The sequence below is a fragment of the Ursus arctos genome, unplaced genomic scaffold (genome assembly GCF_023065955.2).
Source record: "Ursus arctos isolate Adak ecotype North America unplaced genomic scaffold, UrsArc2.0 scaffold_16, whole genome shotgun sequence".
NCBI lineage: Eukaryota > Metazoa > Chordata > Mammalia > Carnivora > Ursidae > Ursus > Ursus arctos.
The window spans coordinates 33,305,329-33,329,333 of NW_026622830.1; the positions used below are offsets into that span (position 1 = coordinate 33,305,329).

Sequence of the window (24,005 nt, forward strand, 5' to 3'; positions counted from 1 at the left end):
TCCAACTCTCAGGAGAGTCTCCCCTGTAACTCACCTTACCTGGAATGGGAACTCTGGGAAATGTATTTCAGCCTAAGCAAGTCGGCACATTACAAAACCCTCATGCTATTATTTAATACTTGGAAATTTTCTTGTTTAAAAAAAATAATTTCTCTTTAAAAATTAGATTATATGGGAGCACCTGGCTAGCTCAGTCAGTGGAGCACATGACTCTTGATTTCAGGACTGTGAGTTCAAGCCCCACATTGGGTATAAAGATTACTTAAAAATAAAATCTTTTAAAAAATTAGATTATATGATTACAGAGAGCCAACATGTAAACAAATCTCTAGGGCAGAGAAGTGGCTCCCCTTAGGCCTGCATGGCATTCTCCAGGCTGCCTTGTGGATTTCTGTTATCTATTAGCCCCTGTAAGGCAATTGGGTTTGAGATTTAAACAAAAGTGGAATGGAGATTCATGTGGTTGTCATTGATTCCTCCCCCTTTTCTCTACCCCATTAACTTTCTTTCCCCTTCCTTTGCTCTTACTTTCTTTCCTGAGGATGAGAAAATGTGGGAGTGCAGTGATGGGTATATCGCTTAGACGGGAGGGAATCCAAAGAGAATACTCACCACTTGCTAGAGCAGAGAGTGTATGTGTTGATGGGGTTCATCGTCTTCCCAGCAAGAACTGAGATTAACATCAGGAATAGGATGAGATGGACTTTAATCCCATTGACTTTCATCTGCCCTTAACAAAAGAGTTCACACAACCATGGAGAGCCCACAAAACCTTCTGGGTTGATTTCTACTCTGTGTGCCTGCCATTGTGCATGACTTATGTGAATTTTGCCAATAGTAATTAGATGTTTTATCCCAAATGTATCTCTAGTTTGCTTTTAAAGTCCTGCCTTGGTATAACTAGAATAATAAAAATAGTCAAGCATACACACCCTAAATGCTATTTAAGGCGAGGAATGTAAAGATTTCATGACCTCAGAAGCACTACCTGATTTTACCGTGGCTCTCCACGGTCTCACGGGAGGGACGGTAAATTCAAACCAAGAGAAATATGCACCTGTAGAGTGTCCAGAAAGGAAACGTCCTGGTGCTTTGAAACATTTGATGAAGCAGCATGCACACACCAGAGGAAAAGCTATTGCAGAAGGAAAAGTGCATGACCACTGAGCTGAAAAAGGCTAAAGAAAATTTCAGTTCAAAATAGGAAAGCAGTTTCTAGAAGCAAGAGTCACATTCTCTGTTTCCCATGTATTCTGCCTAAGGCCAAATTAATGTACCAAACCTACCACTTGGAGTCTTGGTTATGCTTTTTCTGTCAACAAACATCAATTGATACAAGTCTTCTACGTTTATTTATTTATTTTTTTTTTTTAAAGATTTTATTTATTTATGTGACAGAGAGACAGCCAGCGAGAGAGGGAACACAGCAGGGGGAGTGGGAGAGGAAGAAGCAGGCTCATAGCGGAAGAGCCTGATGTGGGACTCGATCCCGGAGCGCCAGGATCACGCCCTGAGCCGAAGGCAGACGCTTTAACGACTGCGCTACCCAGGCGCCCCCAATTCTTCTACATTTATTATCATCATTTGCTGAGGATAATCTTTGAATTTGACAAGGAGGTCTTTGACTTTGTAGCTGACACCAAGGCTCAAGTAGTATTTTCATATTTCAAAGAGTTTCACATTTCAAAGAGTTTTATCAGTAGAGGTGGATTTAACTTTTGCTAATGTTTGTGATGGAATAATGAGCAACAGTTCATGACATTTCTGATAGTTTGCATGGATTCTCCACTACATACCCTCTGTGACCATCACATAGACACACGCCTTCACACACAAACAACTTTATACAATTGCTAGCTTATGGGAAATCCTGCCTGAGATAGTAGCCAGCAGCACATATATGTTTTTGGTGACATGGAGAGAATAAGAAATATGTTGTCTTCTAGCTTTGGCTGGAAAAGATTTTTTTTTTTCCTTTTCCTTTGAATGTTGCATATATATTTTTTTTTAAGTAGTTCTTAGATTTTAGGAACTACATAATGAGCTATTGCAATTCTTTAATTGATTATTAGGACTTTGTTCTAGGTGGGATCACAAATACCTCAGGACTTACAAAATATTATAAAACAGTTAGGATATCTTTATAATTGTTAAGGTACCAAGTGCAGCACCATTACCCCAGTCAAAGCCACCATCATTTCTCAGCTGGATTTCTAAATAACCTCTTAACTGGTCTTCCCACTTCCACATGTGCCCACTTACAATCTACTCCCAGCAGGGCAAACGGAGTCATCCTTGAGAACATAAATCAGCTCACCCCTCAATTCAAGACTCTTTCATGGCTCTCATCTCTCTGAGAAATAAAAGTCTACAAGGTCTGACATGTCCTGACTCCACTTTGCTGTATCTCCTCTTTGTTTCCTCATTGACCTACTCTCTGCTCCAGCCATCTCGGGTTCCTTGCTAGGATCTAACAAGCCAGTCCAATGCCACCTTGGACTGTTTTATGGAGTATTTCCTCTGCCCAGAGTGTTCATCTCTCAAGGGTCTGCTTGGGCAACTCCGTCTTGTTGCTCAAGTCTTTGCTCAAAACTTTCTTTTCAAAGAGGCCTTCCATGACCCCTTTACTAACATGTGCACCCCTTCCACCACTTCCCCATTCCTGGCATCTCCTCTTCCGTTTATCTTGCTCTACTTTCTGTGTTTCTTAGCATTTATCACCTTCTCCCATTAGGTCATTTACTTCTTTCTTAGGTGTGTCGTTCAGTGTTGAACCCTTCCCAGTGGACATAAGCTGCATTTACGTTGGAGGGCAGGGGTTTAGACTGTTTTGCTCACTGAATGCTCTTGAGTTCTAGAACAATGCCTGGCACATAGTTGGTGCTCAATACATTTTTTTAAAAATAAACGAGTTATGTAGAGGGCTAACAAAACTAACTTTATGTATTTAAAAAAATAGTTTTCTGTCTTTGAGTGAGAAAAGTATAGCCATTCAGTCCAGACTCATTGGGCTGCGTTGTTCAGTTGCTGTCAGGGATTCAGTATAATCTCTTTTCAAATTTCTTGACAGTAGTGGGATTTTGTAAAGAATTTCTCAAAGCTACTAGTTACGCTCATATTTAACATCTAATTCCTATAGAGGGCAAGCAAGAACCAAGAATTCAGTTGCCAATCTCATTGCATTTGTGGTCGGAAGTGTTGGAATAGACAAAGGAGATGGAGATTTTAAATCTCTATTCTAGAAGGGACTCCAAGAGAGCTCCCAGACAAAGAATTTGAAACAACCAATGATTAGAAATCAATTTTAATGCCACCAAAATGACAGCCTCCCTTTTTTTCCCACACAGGGGGACGGTTCCTCCTCATTCTTGTCGGAAACTTGCCATGAGGATCCCTCTGTTTCCCCCAACTTTACTCCCCCCAACCCTCAAGCTCTCAAGTGGTGACCACCGTCCTTCCGGCCAGGTAGGACTGGATGGGAGGGGTCGCTTTTGAGAGAGGGGTGGCATGTGGCCATCAGGTTTACAGGCATCATGGACTCGTTCCTTTGTTTTTCACGCCGCCTCCGCCCCCTGCCAGCCTTTCTCTACATTCACATCCTTTTCCTGCCATAGTTTCTAGCTACACCCGTGATGTACCCTCATCTTTACCTGTCTTCCCCTGGTATTTATTTTTTCATCATTGTTCTCTCTCTTCTTGACATCAATTTCATTCTTCCCTATTGTCTTCTTCCCCTTTCTTCATTTTATTTCTCTAGTTGCAAAACTAGCTTCCTTTTAGAACTCAATCTTTCTCTCTTACACTCACACTGTTATTTCTGCTTTTGAGACCTTTTTAAGTTCCTACTTCTTGCAGCACTGGTTGCCCACAGTCTTATTATCTTGAACTCCAGTGGGATTAAATCAACTCTCAGGGAGTCTTCCTGACCCACTCCATTCAATTGACTACACCCGTCCTTTTAAAAATCCAGCAAAAGTCATTGTATTCCCACATGACATTTTGAATTAAGGGGATAGCTCAGGATTTCCTGATTCTCTAAAATCAAGAGCTCTTGAAAAGACCTCACTAGTAGGGATGCCTGGGCCAGGGGCTGCTGGTTGGAACAAAATGAAGATCAGATGTTAGAGAGGACTTTAACTTGCCAGAGGAAATGCATCGTGAAATCTACTGTGTTCCTCTTGCCAATAAGAAAACTGGTCGAAGCCATTTCAGTGCGTGTGCATTTCAGGGAGAAAAGAGGTGTTATTGTGATTATAAAGAAAGCAGAATACATCTATTCTGATGGATTGAAAGCAGAGACATACAATGAGGGTTATGATGTATTCATCTGCAAGCACTTGTTGATCTGGGAAGCAGTACGTTTAGAAACATGTCGAAGAATTAGTGAAAACAACTTTACTGGGAAAAAAACCAAAAAAGCTGTAATTTCTTTCTTGTCCTCTACATCCATCAGCACATGCAGTGATGCCCCTAGCTCAGCACTTCTCAAACTTCAGTGAGTGTATGAATTATCTGGAGGTCCTATGAAAATGCATATTCTGATTCCAGAGGTCTGGGTGGGACCTGAGATCTGCATTTCTCACCTGATTCCAGGGGATGCCCTTGTTGCCACATTTCCATGGACCACATTTGACAAGCAGGGACCTAGTACATTCCTACCCCTCCTGGACGTAGCACCTGGAAGGAAAAGCTTTAAGCTACTTTTCTGGAGGTTTATTGTATTTTAAGTTTTCGACCTAATCACAAGCCTGACCCTTTGAGACCTTTTTATTTTTTTACTATGGACTATGACACTAGAGAAAGGCAGAGAATGACATTTGAGAGCAAAGCCCCAGCCAAGCTATGAATTCCTTCCATGTCCTCCCAACGATGACGATCTTGTTGTGATAAAGCCCATATGGAAAGGTGACCTTGTTGTGACCTTGTTGTGATAAAGCCCATATGGAAAGGTGGGGCAGGGGAGGGGCGGGCAATATTGATTTCTTCCAGAAGGCATCAGGGAGACCTTGACAATGTCTTCTTCATTTGTCTATAAATGTTCAGGGTATTTTTTAAGTCATCAGGTTTCAGCATCATTGGATTTTTGCTTGTTTTTGTTTGTTGTCACTGTCCTGGTGTTTTTGAAAGTTATTGTGAAACATTTAATACCACAGGTAGGATACTGAATTCTCTCCGAGGAGGTAAATGGCAATGAAGCTCAGAACACACGACTTGGGTTTTGTTTTTCAAAACAAATGCAAGAGAGACCTAAGTACCCCATTTTGGTTGTTGTGCTCCATCAGGCTTCTAATGGCTGGTCCTCGACTTGTTTTTCCTTTAGAAGGTCAACTGAGCTTCCTGTGTAGCAAAAATATTTGTTTTCAAAAGACATAGGTATTCCCACAATACCCGGACATTAAGAAAATCTTTAATCACATCATTAGTTTGGTCCCTTCAGCTTTTCACATATAAAAGGCAATATAAAAATAAACCAATTTCACATGTTCCATGGGAAAATAGGTTTCATTGCTAAAACGGAACAAAAAATTACACTGTTTTGTAGAGAAAAAGAACAAAAAGTCCTTCTCTGCCAGTATATGAAAGGTACATTTTTGGGCCACGTTTAATATTTCCCCCAAATGTTTCTCCTCACCTCATACATTTCCATTGACAGACTACGGCTGAACACAAAATGAATGAATAAACAGTAATAGTAGATAAAGCCATCGCGCATTTGCTAGAAAAGAGTGATTTTTTTCCTCTAAGATTGATCCTGACTACTCCTCACATAAATACTTGAAATTCCATGTTTTTAAATTTGTGAATGCAAACCTTCATTAATGAAAAGTATATTTCTTGTTATCCACTAAAGATTAATAAATGGAGCTGAAAAGGTTAGTCATACTTTTAACCATAGTAACTTCTGTGTTTTAGTAAATACAAATCACTATATAGCAAGATTGCAAATAAACAAAAGGGATGTTTGCTCATTTTGTGTATATATGAGCCTTTGCATAAAGACCTATATATATCTCTAAATATATATATAGGTCTATATCTATAGGTATCTATAGATATCTATAGAAATATATGGACCAATGTCTATAAAAATGCCAGTGATATAGCATTGGAAAATTATCAGTTTATGCAAAGAATTCATTAAGTGCCTTCTTTATTCTGGGCTGTGTCAATTTCAATTTTAATAGGGAGCACAAAAGAGCAAAAAACACAGGTCCTACCTGCTTTTAAAGAATAAAGAGCAATTCAAGGCCATAGAAGAGCATTAAAAAGTTTTTTTCCCCCTGACATTTAAACAATAACAGAAACAACTAGCAATTATTGAATACTTACTACGTTGCCAAGCACCTTCAAAGCACATCACATGTGTTATCCTGGTCGTCTCGACATTGCACAGTAGAGGAAATTAAGGTTCAAAAAAGTTAATAAACTTTCCCGAGGTCATACAAAGAGTGTCCAACCTTGGAGACCGTGTGTTGTGTATTGTGCCCCTCAGCGTTCTCAGTAAATATCTGAAACTGTGATTTTATGATCTAGATGTCAGGGGTGTGATATCTCTTGCTCACATTTCATGGACAGGCAAGCAATAAGGGTGCACCATCTGTGCCTCAGTATACACATCTGTAAAATGGGGAGACCACCTAGCAGGCTCACTGTTGATGGAAAGAGATCTCTCCGAGTCACGAGAAGGGATGGACACATTCACATACACCAAACACTGTTTCCTTCCTGGTGGTATACTCCAGCCTTCATAAGATCACAACCCAATGTGGCCAGGGATTTAGCCCCCAGACTGATCACAACAGCAAGAGGAATTAAATCACATAGGCAGAATGTTCAAGTTTCTCAATATCACTTGTTTTTAAACTGATGTCTTAGAGAAGAACCTCTCGCAGGACTTCCAGCCCTGTGAACATAGGGCTCGGCTCCGGGGGTCAGCGTTGGCAGCAGCTCCCAGGCCATGGGTGAGAGGCAGGCAGCTGTTTTCTGTGCTCAGCACACCCAGCGGGCAAGTAATGCCCAGCAGAGGGGAGACTGAGACTCAGTGTGACCTGCGCAGGTGGGTTAGAAGGATTTTGACACAACTTTCTCTGTCCACGGCTGCTAGGGCTCACTGCTCCCCTCTCTAAAGCATGAGGATTGAGGATGGACACTCTCTCCCCTTCCAACCCGGACTCTCCTTCTCCCTCCTTTCTTCTCTACTCCATCTAGCTTGTGCTTGTCGGTGCTGAGTTCAAACCAGAGACTAAATTGCTTTGCTCCCTGGAGATCTTCTTGCCGTTCTCTCCTTTTTGACCTCCAGAGCACCCTCACTAACTACAGCCTCCTTCTCCCACTCGGAAATTAGTGTCCTGAATGATGTGGGATAGAAGTGAGGGTACACACTGGGCTTTGCACCAAGGCTTTATGGCTTTCATTTATTCATTCAAATAATATGTACTCAGCCCTGGTGTTTATCCTTGAAGTGACTAGGAAATCTAAGGAACATCTTGGAAGAAAAACATCTTTTTTTGGATGGTATTTAGTTCTCTGTCATGTCACAGGATGGGGCTTCTCCTTTTGCTCCAGAGTTTGAGTGAAGGGAACTGCTCTGAGGTAACTTATGAAACATTTAAGCAAGAAACAAAGAAAAATTTCCTAGTGTAGGAACACCTAAATACCTAGATTCCCAAGGGTTATTGTGGGTCTCTTCAAAGATCTTTAAATGTGATGTCAAAGGGGCAGTCTACAAGCAGAGAGTTGTGTACGACTGGGCAACCTTTTCCTGACCTCTTTTGTGTCCAGGAAGAGTATGATTAATTAAACTCAGAAGTTTGCCACTGAAATAATAGGTATGAGATCCAGAGAATTCAAGGTGTTGGAGGACTCATTAAATAGGGTTGCATAAATATCATGCTGAAAGATTTAATGAGTCCATAGGGTCACTTATAGAGCAATGAAGCAGAGATGACCTAGAAAAAAATAAATTAGAATCGATATTGTGCTTCCGAATTAACAACTATAGATTGCTATATTAACACCTGAGATGAATTCTATAATTACATCTTAATGCATCTTCGTGTTCTCATCCCAGGAAAAATGAAAATTGCTTATTTTTAGCATTTTCCTTGCCAATCAAAAACACATTTATATAGGTGTGTTTATTTCTGTGATCTCTAGAACTACGAATGCTTTAAGGAGCTGCAACTAGGTAATAGTGCTATTTTTTTTCTTATAATAATTCAGCTAATACTTACTGGATGCCTACTGTATATCAGGCGCTAGGCTAGATGCTGGGACAATAAAGCAATGCAAAAAAGATGGCAAAACTTGCCCCTCACCTCAAATTGCTTACAGTCCAGTGCAGCTCTGGCCTATAGAACTTTCTGCAGGGATGGAAATGTTCCATGTCTGAGAGCTCAATGCAGTAGCCACGAGCCACAGGTCATTATTAAGTATTTAAGTGTGGCTAATGCAACTGAGGAATGGAATTTTTAATTGTATTTAAATTTTATTTAAATTTAAGGGCCGATAGCCACATGTGGCCAGTGGCTAACATACAGGCAGCACAAGTAGGCGGTATGCTGACTCTTAATTTCTCATATGCAATCTAGCTTTCTTTAAAGGTTTCAAAGGCAGGGGCACCTGGCTGGCTCAGTCAGTTAAGCAGCTGACTCTTGATTTTGGCTCAGGTCATGATCTCAGGGTCCTGAGATGGAACCCCACATTGGGTTCTGTGCTCAGCGGGAGTCTGCTTGATGATTCTCTCTCTCCCTCTCCCTCTACCCCTCCCCTCATGCTCTCTCTCTCTCTCTCTTTCTAAAATAAATAAATAACTTTTAAAAAAGTAAAGGACTCAAAGGATTTGTGTTAGGACAAAAACACTATGATCATCATTATAATAGAGCTGTTTACAGGGGAGGAAAGGCCTGACACATACTGGGGGAAACCAAGGAAGGCTTCCCAGAGGTGGTAACCCTTGACCTGTAGGGTTAAGTAGAAGTTTATCAAGCAGAGGAGGAAAAAATTCCTTGTGACCTCGTGACAGCGCCTGAGGTATGAGTGTCATGTTAACTGCTATGGAATTGTGTTGTTTTCATGTTGTATTAGTCCGTTTGGGTGGCCATAACAAAATATCTCAGACAGGTGGCCTAAACAACAGAAACTTATCTCCTCACAAGCCCAAGGTCAAGGTGCCAGCAGGCTTGGTTTCTGTGAGGTGTCTCTCCTCGGCCTGCTGACGGTGCCTTCTTGCTGTAACCTCCAATGGCCTTTGACCTGCCCCTGTGCACAGAGAGCGCTCTGGTGTCTCTTCCTCTTCTTACAAGGACGCTGGTCCTGTCAGATTAGGATGCCACCATTATGACCTCATTTAACTTAATTACATCTTTAAGGGCCTCATCTCCAAGTAAGTCACATATGTTGGTGCTTCAACATAAGATTCTGTCCATAAAACATGTCATTCATTCAACAAGCAAATATCTTTTTCTCTGGGTTCTTTTTTTTTTTTTTTTTCTGAGAGGAGGTGAGACCTACTCACACTCAGCTCACACAAATTACAGAAAACCATCATCTATTGATCTAATATATGATGATTGTAATCACTGTTTTTGATTTACCTATTGATAGATACAGAATTCTAGAAAATTAACAAGTACAAAAAACACCTAAATTAAGCGTGCACCTCTCAGACTCAAATGTAATTAAATATTGCTCAAGCAAATATTAATATTAATTTTCCTTTATTCTCTGAAGACAAGCCAGTGGTGACTTGGAGTTGGTCAGACTAGCTCACAAGAAGTGAATTTTTAAATTTTTCAGGGATTCTGTGAGCCAGTTGTTAAACGTGGCCATTATAAAAATGTAAATTATATACACTTAGAATTAAACAAATTATATTAAAAATAAAGGTACCAAAACTCAGCTCACAGATGTTTGCAGGGTTCCTATTGCTGCTTACCACAGCCGCAAACGTTATTACCCATCCTTATAAACAAAACAAAACTTTCTGCTGAAATGTAGTTTATTACCTTTTTAAAGCCTATATTCCTTTGTTTCCTTCACCAGAAAAGGGCAGTGCTGCCCTGCTGACCCGTGGACTCTCAGTCCCTGCATATAAAATATTTTGGGTGCAACAGAAAAGTCCCCTAAAGCATAAACATTGACAATGTAGCATTAACAACCAGCAATGTCTTCTACCCGAAAATTGCCTCAGCTGCAACCTGATATCCCTCCCACGGCTACCACCGTGCAGCTAATACTAAGCTTATACTTACTTGCTTCATTCGTTTGAAAGGGGACACTTTTGTTCCTACTTAAAGTTTTAAGTGACAATAAGTGAAATAGAATAGGAAACCTCTGGGGTAAATAGCGGTTTTCAGATTAAGCTTTAATATTCTGTAGGAAGCATTTCTCCCCACTGTTGCTCTTTTTTTTTTTTTTTTAAGATTATATTTATTTATTTGAGGGCGAGAGCAAAATTGAGAGAGAGAGAGGGAGGGAGAGAGCACAAGTCGGGGGAGAGGCAGAGGGAGAGGGATAAGCAGACTCCATCCTCAGTGGAGAGCCTAACACGGGGCTCCATCTCAGGACCCCAAGATCATGACCTGAGCCAAAGTCAGATGCTTAACCGACTGAGCCACCCAGGCTCCCCTCCACTGTTGCCCTTTTATACCACTTCGAGACAAGTAAGGAGGTGCTCATGTTTTGAAAATGAAATGCCATTTGGCAGAAATCACATTCAATCTCTGATTAACACTACAATTAAGTCATGCCTGTGGTCTCTAAAATCTGAAGCCCAAAAAGTGAAAGTACCTGTCTAAGGTTACAGAGCAAATAAGGGACTCAACTTCTTGCTCCAGGTTGACACATCAAACGGACACCACAATGCATCTTGCTTTTTCAAGAAAATCCTGTTCATTTAGGATTTCTTTTATTGCCATAACACTGTATGAGACTCTTATGAGGGTGATTATAGAAGAAGAAATTCAAGCAGCAAAGATAAAATGATTGGAGGTTTTCACCCTTTCTCTGGGTGTAACTTACATCCACAAAAATTTGAGAATCATGAATCTAGAATGACTTTGAACGTAGAATGGCTAAAATTGTTGGCTAGGGAGGGAAAAAAGAAGGGATTCCCAAGACTCAGATCCAGATAACTCTTCATTTTAAGACGTCTGGTAGAGGAGATAGAGCCTGAAAGAGACAGAAAGGGTACAGCCTCTGAGATGGGAGGGAAACCAAGACTGTCAGAGAAGCCAAGAGGAACAAAATGATATGCAGTGTCTACAGTGACTGAGTGGTACAGAAAGGTGTTCTTTGACTTTCATAACCAGAAAGCCCCTGGTGCCATCATCCTTAGTGATGGGTCAGTGGGAAGGTGAGAATGGGGACAGGATAAGAGTGGGATAAACAGAAAGCAAGGAAGGAGGGACTGCTTATCTAACACTCTTCCAGAAGTCCAGACTTGAAGGGAAGCAGAAATCTGGAATAGTCATGGGGAATGTAGGGAATAAGGGAACATCCATTTGAGAAGAGATTAATTGGTACTTCTAACTTATGGTCTAGTCTAGTTTATCATGAGATGACTAAATATATCACGTATCTTACTGTTCGTCAAGGTTGTGTTTTTCTCTGATGAATCAGAGTTCTTCAGGGGAAGAATGAGATCTTAATGAGCGTGCGGCATAAACTATCAAGAACAATAAAGAGTTTCCCTGGACACCGGTTAAATGTTGGGTCGTTTTCTCTTGCTATTTAGTACATTAACAATAATACGGATAGAGCTTGCATGGTGATCCCAGAACACTCACAAAGGCTGCATGATGGCTACACAAATCACCCGTAGATCAAGAAACTTCCACATTTAATGTGCCGTAATTAGAATTCACTCTGCCCTGTGTAACAACGAAACTACTTTGCACATAATAAACTGATATATTTTCTTTTCTCTTTAAGCATCCTCCTTCCCTCCCTATACTTCCTAAATCATAGCTCCAGGAAAGGAATGGACAGGGCTCCCTGAGGGAGAAGATTCTTATTAGCAGGCTAGAATCTTAAAAAACAAGAGATTTCAAGAGTGGAAGGGATTTCTCCAAATTCCTTCAACTTCTTTGGACACAGACAGCCTAAGGGGTGGAGTTTTGCCATACACCAGCGATGACAGGACTCAGGGTGTGCCACAGAGGAAGAGGAAAGTGTGCGCCTTCCAACCCTGAGAACTGTGGAAAGAAGTAGGGCGAGAGAATAGAGCAGGAGGTGAGATTTGTATGTACTCTGTCTACTTCTACTCTCCGGATCAAAATCTGGAAGGTTCCCATATCATGTGCGTCATAGAGGGAACAGGAAATGTCCTGTGTGCCCTGGCGACAAAAAGTGGTGGTATTGAGGGGGCTGGTGGAAGCCTAAGAACAAGACAAAGATGCTCCCTCAGGCTAGTTGGCTCAGACCATGGACACAAGCAGTGACGACCAATCAGTCACCCCAGAGGGCCAGCAGCCATTAGTCTGTGGAGAAATCTAGACCAGCCACTTCACAGCAGAGACCTGTGAAGACATTGAAGGAAGCCCTATAAGTCCGAGCCTGCTGACTCCTCTTCTCCCGCTTTGATGGCAGTCTGAGTTCTGAAATAAACTTAGCCGCCATTTTGAGGAGCCAAAAATCAAGAAGGACATCTTTGAAAAGCTGAACTTAACCCCAAGAGACTGATTCATGCAAGAAGCTTTTAAAACCAGTTCTATAGGGAGTGGAATTTTGAAGCAACTGTAAGGAAATTGTCTTTTCTTTAATGGTTGGAAAGGCTCGGACAGCTTTCCTTTCTGTCATTAGAAGTGCGGCTCCTACAACTCCAGGGAAAGTGGCTCAGGGACGTGTTTCCATTGTGACTCAAATGACAGCCATTTCACAGGCGGACAGCTCAGGGGCTGTGGTAGGCACTGCTGGACATTCCGAGTCAATTGAAAAGGAACGGGTCTCCTGGGAGTTTGCTAACCTGATTGCAGGTTTCCTGGACACCGTGTCCCCTCCCAACCCAACACCTGCTGTGGCAGAGAGATGTTTGTAATGAGGTGAATAACAGTTTCATGAAGGTTGGGTCGCAGGGGAACAAAGGCACACTGGCCTAGGTGGAGCCTGCCTTTTCCTGTTTTCTCTTATGTTCTTCTCTACCACGGTGAACTCTTGTCAAAAGCTCTGGCAACATTTTTAGTCAAAGCCTTTAAATTCATATGTTGAGAAGAAGTGTTTGCTATTTCATGGCTGAAAATTATGCTCAACCCTGCTGAGCTAGAACCAGAAATGTGTGTTTTTTTGAAATGGGCATTTCATCTGTAACTGCTCAGGACGTCTTTCTGTTAAGATCGGCTCTAAAATAAAATCTTCCCAACAGACAAATTAATTAGACTGACTCTTGACAGCCACTTTCCTGGTGATATTTCAATAGATTTAGCCTATAGATGTATTTCTAAGTGAACGTATGTCCCTGCAAGGGCACAGAATCTGCGAAGTTTCCATGTGACCTGTGGGTCTTCTCTCCATCCTGGTGTGACTGCCAGAATTGGGCTCAGCTGGGGGTGGGAGGGTTTGAAATAGTTTTTTTCCTTTTCTTTAAACCTTGTGCCTAAATAAATTGTTTGCTGTGTTGGTCAGAGTTTACCGTAATCAATTATATTTCTACAGTCCCTCTGTGTGTTAGTCCTGCCTGCAAACTAAAATGTGAAAACAGCTGTTATGTGAGGTTTTACAAGATCCCAAGATGACAAGTGAAGATACCCAGGGGGCCGCCAGCTGCATTGCACTTGTCATTGTTTTCACCAGGTTTCTGGCCTCTAGGAATATTCTCTCTAAAGATTAAAGCTAATTTTATTGGAAAACCTAGAGACTGCAGACTGATAACGATTTTATCACCTAGATCTCTAATCTTGGAATTATAGTGCTCACTCACTTATCAAAGTAGAACAGACAATAGGTTTTCTTTTTAAAATCTCTTATCTCTTTGGTGGGCACCTGGGTGGCTCAGTCGGTTAAGCGCCTGACTCTTGATTTTGGCCCAGGTCATGATCTCAGGGTTGTGAGATTGAACCCCGTGTTGGGCTCCATGCTGAGCGTGGAGCTTGCTTGGGATTCCCTCTCCCTTTTCCCTACCTACCCCTAAAAAAAAAAAAAAAATCAGATCAAATCAAATCTTTTATCTCTTTAAATTGGAGAGCAATCTATTTAAAAGTAGCACTCCATCCCCATCTATGCATGATACATACTGACACACACACACACACATATATATAAACATAAAATAATATATAAATATAAAATACATAAATATTAAATATGTAGACATATTAAAAGCCAGATTTACTCATTGTTTTGGTACATACCTCTAATCTAAAGAAGCCTGTGTTGGTACACAGTAGCTTATTGCCAGTAAAATTGTATTATGGTACAATACTGGGAGGGGATGAGCACCCCTGAATAATAGCCTCTTGACCTCTTTGAATTTTGCCCCATGTGCATTACCTATCAAATGTGTTAATCCATTAATTTTCTCAAAGCACATGCAAATATTATGCACATCCTTCTATGTCAGCAGCGAACAGACACCTCACTGTATCTTTTTGCACGGCTATCTGTACACTAGCTATCCAGGTAAAATGTCCGTTAGTTTAGCACCCCAGTCCCCTTTGATTTTAGCCCGTATGCTTCCCTTGTCTGTTGTGCGGATGTCGGTAAATGTAATTTCTGCTCTACCACATTGTTTGTTCCACTCCACTTTCCTCTGTGTTCCTGCCTTGATTCCTTCTCAGCTGCTATTAATTTATACACCATTAAAGGGGGAGGGAAGCATATTAATTGAAAAATGGATTACATAACCTTGAGGGCTTCGCTTTCATTACCTCCAGTGTCCAGGAATGGCATTTCCCCAGATTTATCCTTTCTGACTTAACAGCGGATTTTTCCACTGGACTTGTGACAACATCGTGTGTTCAGACTATAGTGCCATGCTCTGCTCTTTTCATTATTCACACAAAAATGTGTTGACGAGCCATGGGCACATTAAATTTATCACCATCCAAAGGTGGGGGAAAAGCTACTGCTAACCCTGAGAAACCCAAAGTGGAGAATCCTAGAAAATTGCATAGACAATAAGAAACACAAAGGGATTTGAAATAAGGTGGACTGACGCCTGCATTTAGCAGATGCGAAAAGAGGCCAAGAAAGGTCCGCTTACAGATAGTGGTAGGACCAGGCCAGAAATCTAGTCTCCAGCTTCCTTATTTTGTTGCCCCAGCTTCACTCCCAGCTACTCTCTTCCCCCAGTCATATTTCATCTCAGTGAATGACAACGCAACACACAAAAAGAAGTAAGACCTATACGGGCTTAAAGATTAAAATTATCTGCTGATTACAAGACAATTAAAAACTTATAGAGTAAAAAAAAAAAGAATTTCATTATGCACTGAATGCAATTTAAATTTTAAAGGTCAACAAATTTTCCTCTATAGCAGCAATACCATTTCTCCCTCTCACTCTCATAGATAATATATATATACATATAATTATGTATAATAATATAATTATGTATAATAGAAAAGGACAAACTATAAAATAGGTAACACATATTTATATAATCTATGTGTAGATATTCTTAAGGAGTCTTGTGCATTTCTGTTGGACATATTCCTAGAACTGGTTTTTAAATGGTTTCTCCTAAAATGATGGTTAAGAGGGAAAAAAAAGAGTCGAAGAGTACAAAACAGGTGATAATACTGTAGAGGATATCAGCATATAATTAGAATGTAGAAGGCAAATGGAAGGAAGGTAACTGATTTTGCAGAAAAAGAAAAGAAAAGCTAAGTGTCCAGAAAGGCCCCCAAGTGAGACGGACACCAGAAAGAGAAAACTGAGGGAAGCAGATTCTCATAGAGATCAGATAAGAAACATTTTCACTACTGAAGAACATTAGTTACCAGGCTGAAGAGCTAAACTGATTGCCCAACAATAAGAAAGAAAAGGTCCACCATAAGTCCTAATGCTGGGAAATTTTGGAACACCAAGAACAAAGAGAAATGTCTAAATATTTCCAGGAAGGGAACTACCAGTCACAAATTGAAAGTCAGAATGGGATCGGGATTCTGTACAGAAAATCTGGAAGTTTGAAGAAATGGAAATCAAGTCTTCACAAAACTGTGAAAGGATTTAATGGAGGACTGATACATCTATTAAGCAAGAGAGAACTCAAAACCATGTTCAGACATGCAGAAGACCATATCGCCTATATATTTTTCTAAAATGCGAAACAAACTCGATGTCTCTGTGTATGTGCAGAGGTATGAATATGAATAAGAATAAATAGAAAGTTCTAGACTTTTACACATCAAACTTTTAAACCATGGTTAGGTTGGGGGAGGGGACTGGGATTGGGGAAGTGGTCAAGGGATGCTTTCTAGCTATCTGTATCGTATGTTTGCATGTGTTTCTGGAAATAATGTGTATATTATCTGGGTGATCACAAATATTCTGCATTTTAGCGTAAAAGACTCTCTTACTGCTAAAAGTTAGTTTTAAGTGGGAGATTGTTTGAAATTTAAGCTTTTCTCTAACCGTTCATCTGGATCCACTTCTTGCAAGTACCCTCTTTCTTTCTATTTCTGGTTTTAAAAAAATCCAATTCAGGCTAAAAGAAGCCATTATGAGTCCTAGATATCATGGTATTTCTGTTAATGAGCCCTTCAGACTTGATTGGTTTTTAGTAAAATTATAGTGATTTTGAAGCAATCCTGAAGTCACCTGTTTTCCTCAGCCATATAAAAACCCACATCTGTTGCTGATGATCTAAGCTATGAAAACATCAAAAAAGCAAACTGGAGGGACCTGAGTTTCCAATAAAAACAAATAAAAGCTCTGTATAACTTTTAAAATATGTTTAAATGCACCAGTGAATGGGAAAGAAATTAAGGAATCCTCAAAGCACAAAGTCCAAGTGAAGGCAGGTACCCAGAGAGATGACAGAGCAGTAAAGCTGTTTTTCACCTTGAAAGTATCTGTCAAGTTGACATTGAGCTTAGAAATTTTTTCATGATGTGTGGGTAGTGGAAGAACAGGAAATGAAGGCAAAGTGAGGAGTTTAGTAAGAGACCCGCTCCATAAACCTGGGATTGCAGAGGACCACAGAACCTCACAGCATGCATGAATAAAAAATGAACCCATCATCTCAAAGAATTGCAAGAAAATGGCTGGTCTTAAAACTTGGTGTTGAACAGAGGAGGAAAAATTCTCCCTGAGAATTCATGATCACCAGCTAGCCCTCGTGTGGGTTTGAAGCCTAAATTCACCCATCTGACACACCCAGGATTTAGTTTAAATATGTCCCCCACTGGAAATCTTCTGGGCTCCTGGCATAATCAATCCATTTGTCTATAATGGAGCCTATCTTCAAACCAGAACTTATGCTATTATTACAGTTAAACTTCCAAGAAATATCAGGGGCGCATGGGTGGCTCGTTTGGTTAAGTATCCAACTCTTGATTTCGGCTCCGGTCATGATCTCAGGGTCATGAGATCAAACTCTGTGTCTGGCTCCATGCTGAACCTGGAGCCTGCTTAAGATTCTCTCTCTCCCTGTCTCTCTGTTCCAACCTCCCCCCCCCCCCATGCACTCTCTTTCTTTAAAAAAAAAAAAAATTCCAAGCAATATCATTCATCAAAGCAGTTACAAAATGAATATTAAAAAAGCCCATGAATGAGAACCTACAGAAAAAAAAAAGGCAGCAGAATGAGCCCTATAACACTTTATATTTTGGAACTATGACATACAGAAGGTTAAACAAGTGATTTTAGAATTGACAATATGTGTCAAAAGCAATTGACTGAAAATGGGGATGAAGTATTTTGAAAACAAATTGATTTCAATGCAATGAATGAAATGAATAATACATATAAATGAAAATACAATACATTTTAAATTCCAGCATTCCAGCAATAGAGAGAGACTTAGGAGATTTTAAAAGAGACCTATAATATTACTCAGAATATAGCAGAGTGTCAGAGAGATGAAAAATATGGTAGAGAGATTAAGAACCACGATAGATAATGTGAGAAGAAGAGATGAGCAAAAATGAGGACAGGAGAATATTTGGAGAACTTGTATTTCAAAAGTGATGAAAAATATAAATTCATAGATTCAGGAATCCCAAGCAAGATACATTTTGAACAATTCCATATCTAGATACATCATACTGAAGTTTCAGAAGACCAATGACAAAGCAAATATCTTAAAAACAACTAAGGAGAAATTACTTTTAGAGAAATGACAATTACTTTCTTAGAAAGTTGGTTTCTTAGCAGTAACGATGGAAGCAAGAACACAGTGGGATAATATCTTCAATGTGCTGAAAGAACATTTTTGCCAGTCTAGAGTTTTGTACTCATAGAAAGTTATTACTTAAAAGTGACAGCAATAAAGACATTTTCAGCCTAGCCCAGGGAATGGGGGTGACGGCCAGGGAGGGCTGAGTATTTACCATAAGCAAACCTTCATTAAAGGAAATCATAAACCTTAATGCTAGTCAGAGGGAGAATTAATCCAGATGGAAAGTCTGGATAAAGACCAAAGAGAATTATCAATAGGTAGGTCATTCTACATTCTACATGAACATTGTTTATATAGAATGTTGATAATGCCTTAGGGGGTTAAATTAGAACTAACATATGAAACGATTCTGTATCATTCAAGAAGTGGGCATTGGTATCAAATTATCCTAAGTCCTTGTGTTGTTCAGCAAGAGGGCAAAGATATTGATGAATCCTTGATGGTGATAAATATTGAAATGTCTGGTATTACTAAGAGAATAAAAGGAGTATACAACTTCATATGTTTCAGAGAGAGAAAAAAAAAATGAGGCTGGAAAAAGTAATCCAAAAGAAAGCAAGAAAAAAATCACAAGGAATCCTGAAGTAAGAGGTTCAAACTTCCAGTTAAAAAATAATTAAGTCCCAGGGATGAAAAGTACAGCATAGAGAATATCATCAATAAGAATGTAAAAAAATAAATAAGTACCAAATAAGATGAAAGGAAATGAACCCATTAGTATCAATTATCGATACTAATGTCAACATATATCAGTGGGCTGGCCTCCAGCTGTCAGGAGCAGCGGCCTAAAAAGGTCAGAGTAAAATCAAGACCTGAGCAATTTGGAGGCCAATGTATCAAAGAGGTAGGAGCGGGATCTCTTAACTAATTCTACAGTGATGCCTACGGGCAGCATGCGCATTGAAGGATGAGAATAATCAGTGGTAGGAAGAGCTTTAAGATGCAAAAGCCGATCATTGCACCAATGTCAGTTTCCACCAGAAAGCAAATGAAAAGGCAGTAGAACATGAGTCGCTGGAAAAATTTCCTAAACATGGTCCTACATCTTCCTCAGAAATGGTACTGAAAGGCCCCGTTGAGAAAACACTTCTGAATTCCAAGACTGATTAAAGGAACAATAGTTCCTACCTTTGATCTGTGGCAATAAAATTAAGATGTGAACTTGGGAGAACAGAGATGATATTTTTCCCTAATACAGTATTATATTAGCATTCTAATCAATTAATATACACTTTACCCAGTTTTATATCATACTGAAATATTAATATGTGATTTGACATGTCTGTAGCCAGTTTTGGACAAGGCCATTTTAAACCAATTATGTCTTGATATGGGGGCACAGGTCCTAATTGCGTCCTTGTTTTTTGTGGGACGCCCTGATTCAGTTCTTATCCTTTTGATTCATACCCTCTTTCAACAGAGAACAGGCTTAAAGCAGGAAGGCTTTTTACATACGGATGCATTTAGTTTCTACCACCTCTCAGTTCAGAAGGCCCTTGAAGATTTCGCACATTCAAAATTCCCTGGGACACTTCTGAGCAAGTCACAGGTCATCACAATTGTCTGCTTGTGACATTTTGTTCCATAGGTGCATAAATGTTCCCTCCTGGTTCTCAGTGGCTTTTGTCAGCACCTCACTGAGTTGGCAATGGCACCCACTGCACACCTTATCCACCCAGTCTTGGGGAGTCAGTATAACATCTTATCCCCTTGCTGGTTGGAACTGATGCATCCAGAATTCAGACTGTTCATGCTGCCTGTACAATAACCAACAAACCAAACTGCATTTTTTTAAACTCAAAGGCTCGATACTTTTATTTAGTATTAAACCGCAGATTGTTGGACCTGTAAGTAGGTCACACTTTGTGTGGAATGACCCAGCTCTGTCCTTTGCCATCTGGCTGCATGAATCAATGTCAGCTGGATGCAAATATATCTCTGAGAGGAGACCCTGGAAAACAGTGTTGATAGACCAAGCACCAACCCCAGGACAGTTACCTGTCCTAGAAAAATGGTTTCAAGGTAAGCCCAAAGACATCACAGCACAGGTTTAAATATGATCTCACTGTCCATTATTTTCACTGGATGCTAGAGTCTAAATAGGTTCTGCGTCTGCTTCATTTATCTTAATTTTGTTACATGACCAGAAATGCAGGAGAATTCAGGGACAGCATGGAGTGGATAAGGAAGAGCATGTGACAGAAACTCTAAGTAGCCTCAAGGGCAAAAAAATAATCATACTGAAACAATGAGGTTTGTCTTGCTTTTTGTCCAGTAACGAACTGGATGCTGGGTTGTCACAGAGCCAGTGGGATTGGTTCTCAACTTGGACTTCAGAGCTTTGACAGTACAATAAGGATTGGGATTAATAATTATAAATGTTATTTATTTAAAGGTAGCTTTGTTTGTGAGAAGGCAGAACGTAGCTGACAATAGTGCATGCAGAATAGAAAGATAAAATCTGTCGAGAATAAATGGAGAAAATAAGATATGGGGAAAATAAAAACAGAAAAGTGAATTGGAAGCAGGAAGGAGTAAGTTCGTAAATCACACACAACACACACCCCATAATAACATGTATATTAGCTGGCATTGGGCCACAGAGTCTGTAACTCGAAACTAGCTGTAGAGAAGAAATATCCCTGGAGTACCTTAGGCTTCAGAGAAGGTTGGCATTGTATCCTTTCCCATCCCCAGATGCCTCCATATACTTACACTATCCCCAGATCTTCATTGTTGTGCATTTATTCATTCAAACCTTTCTTGAAATCATTTAATGCGTCAGCACCATGCCAGCTTCTGGGGAAACCATGGTTTATTGAAAAAACAAATGATCACATAAAGGAATGTGGAGCTACAAATGGAGATACCCTTTCTGAAGGAAAGGAACATAGTTTCAGGAAAACTTATTACAGAAAAATCCAGACTGGTCTGGATGGGGTAGATATTGAAGGGTAAAGATCAGGTAGGACTTCTTAGAGCAAGTAGTTTTTTAATTGGGGGCTGAAACTGAGTAGGAACTAAGTAAGTAAATGATGTGGGGTCCAGTGGAGTGAGGAGGGGTGTATGGATGGAGGGATATCTTTCTAGAGAGAAAAAATAGTGCATGCAAAGGTCCTATGGTAGGAGAGACCATGGTATGTTCAAGGAATTGAAAGTGCAAGGTAGATAGTGCATCGGAAGCAAGAAGAAAATACAAAATGGGGAAGGAAAGGTAGTCAAGGGTGAAACCCATACATTAGCAATTTTGGTTTTTATCCTAACAAGACTAAATCCTGGGTGGAGGTAGGGATATCACCTGATTTAGGTTTTGAAAAAAAATTTCTATTGATTGAAGAGACCAAATTGAAGGATAGAAAGGGCAAGCAGGATGCAAAAGATTAGTTAGGGTTATTATATTAGTGCAGTCAAGAGAGCCTGTAGTGTGGACTTGGTTTGTGACAATGGAGACAAAAAGAAGTAGAAGGATGTGAAAGGTAGGGCTTGGTGCTGGGTCAGCTACAGGGTGTAGGGAAAGGCAGGGGTCACAGAATTACCTGGATTTGGAGTTTGTGCAGCTGGGCAGATATTGTCACATATCATTGGCCTAGGGAATTTCAGAAGACAGCCAAACTGAGAATGATGAGACGGAACCATGAGGGCAGTCTTGGACGTGGTGTGATTGAGATGTTTTAGACCATCCAGGAGAGAAGTCCTGTATGGTGAGGTATACCAATTTGGAATTGAGAGAAGTCTTAGCTGGAAATAAAAGATTTGGGACTCGTATGCACATACAGATATAGATATAAAGGTGAAAGGGAGGCATGAGCATGAATGAGGTCCCCAAGAAACAGAACACAGCAAGACAAAGAAAAAGCTTCAGATGGAGCCTTGAAGCATTTTCAAGGAGCAACTTGGCCTGGGGTGATTCTGAACACAGCATTAAGATTATAGGGGCAAGTCTTTTTTTTTTTTTTTTCTTACACCATGAATTAACACTTCTTCCCTATTATTTTGCTTTGTTTTGTTTTACCAAGGACAGACAACTATCCCCCATTTCTCACTTTAGAATTTCCTTAGTTAATTCTAGATCACCCCTGCCAGTAATGATAGAAGTTTCACCATAAATGGTCTCAGTCAAGATGAAGAATACTTTTTAATTGGGTTAGTTTTTAAATGAATGGGACTTGATATGTGTGCTAAATGATGCTCGTTACCAAAACCATTCAAACCTTAGTGGTTATATGCTTTTGTCTTTCACTGGTCAGTTACTTTGGCCTTGTCCTGTGAGATCAGCATGAAGTACCGCCCATAGATAGTCTAAGAATTTATTTGAGATGGCCTGGGATTCATGCACGGTCATTTACTTAGAAATGACCACCTTGTATATTTTAGAAGATGACATCCCTTGGGGTCAGTTTTACGAGCTCATTTTGGCAAGCTACGTCTAACGAAGTATACAGGTAATTGAGAAAACTAGCAGAAAAGTTTGAGTTCATGTGATAGAATAGTTTTCATTGTCCAATATTGTGTTTTCAGAGTAGACATTGAATAAGAAGGTAAGATCTTTACTGACAGGCATAGTTTTCTTTCCATGATTTTTTGTTCACTGAATTCGGTAGTGATGGTGTTCCAATGAAAAGTTGCATTTTGTTCACGTGCGCACATGAATTTGCACGTGCTGTGTGTGTCTGCCCATGCTTACTATGTGATGTTTACTATTGTGATCTCCCCAGAAGGAGCACTAACTGTATAACTTACGCAGCAAGTAGAAGAATCTGGTTGTTGTTGTTGTTGTTGTTGTTGTTTTTAATGTAGGCAAGAGATAAGAATTTTTTTTCAAGTTAATATGAAAGAGGATTATGGAGCTGCACTGTCTAACACAGTAGCCACCAGCCAAAGTGGCAATCTGAGTTTAAATTAATTAAGATGAAATAATATTAAAAATTAAGTTCTTATGTCACAACAGCCACATTTCAATAGTCCCACATAGCTGGTGTCTACGTTGTTGAGCAGTGCTAATATACACCTTATCCACCATCACAGAAAGTTCTATTGACAGTCTCTGAACGAAAGCAGGAATCAAATCCAGGCTGCTGCCAGTTTTTGCATAGCCTATTGAGCCAAGCATGATTTTCACATTTTGAAATGATGGAAAAACAATCAGAAGAAGAATATTTTAGAACACATGAAAATCATCCCAAATTCAAACTTGAGCGTTTCTAAATAAAGTTTTATTCAACCCAGCCATGCCCACTCCTTTAGGTGTTGTCTATGACTGTTTTCTCCCTGCAACTGCCAGGCTGAGTACCTGTGACAGAGACCCGATAGCCTGCAAAGTCTAAAAGATTTACTCTCTGACTCTTTACAGAAAAGTTTGCCGGGGCTTGAGCTGAAGGAGGGAAGGTAGCAATGTCACAAGTCACTTTGATAAAGACCATTCTGCATGGTTTCGGAAAAGGAAATCAGAGGAAGGAAAAATGTATTCAGAGCGCATGCCCCAATTTACTTGCTGTAGGAAGCCCTGCATTTTAGGATTTGATGGTGGACTGGGTAAAGGCTCCAGAAATGCTGGAGGTAGTTTTTAATGTGAATCCGAAGGGCTTCATCAAAACCTCAGCTTTCTCAGTGTCTTTTTGTAACTTTTTAAAGACACCGTCTAAAAGCTCGCTTCTCTCTATAACGT

The 24,005-nt window shown here is 40.1% G+C and overlaps 1 protein-coding gene across 6 annotated transcripts in view; it reads left to right on the forward strand.

The window, feature by feature from the left end:
• The window catches only part of PLCB1 (phospholipase C beta 1), a 661,927-nt gene that overhangs the window by 586,701 nt on the left and 51,221 nt on the right, over positions 1-24,005 (forward strand). Inside the window, exon 32 of one of the 6 annotated variants that reach the window (XM_044385690.3) lies at positions 3,348-3,465. The exons of the other annotated variants lie outside the window; for them this stretch is intronic. Within the exon in view, the coding sequence (XP_044241625.2) occupies positions 3,348-3,446 (99 nt within the window). The 3' untranslated portion in view covers positions 3,447-3,465. The remainder of the gene's footprint in view (positions 1-3,347; positions 3,466-24,005) is intronic. 6 annotated transcript variants of the gene reach the window in all.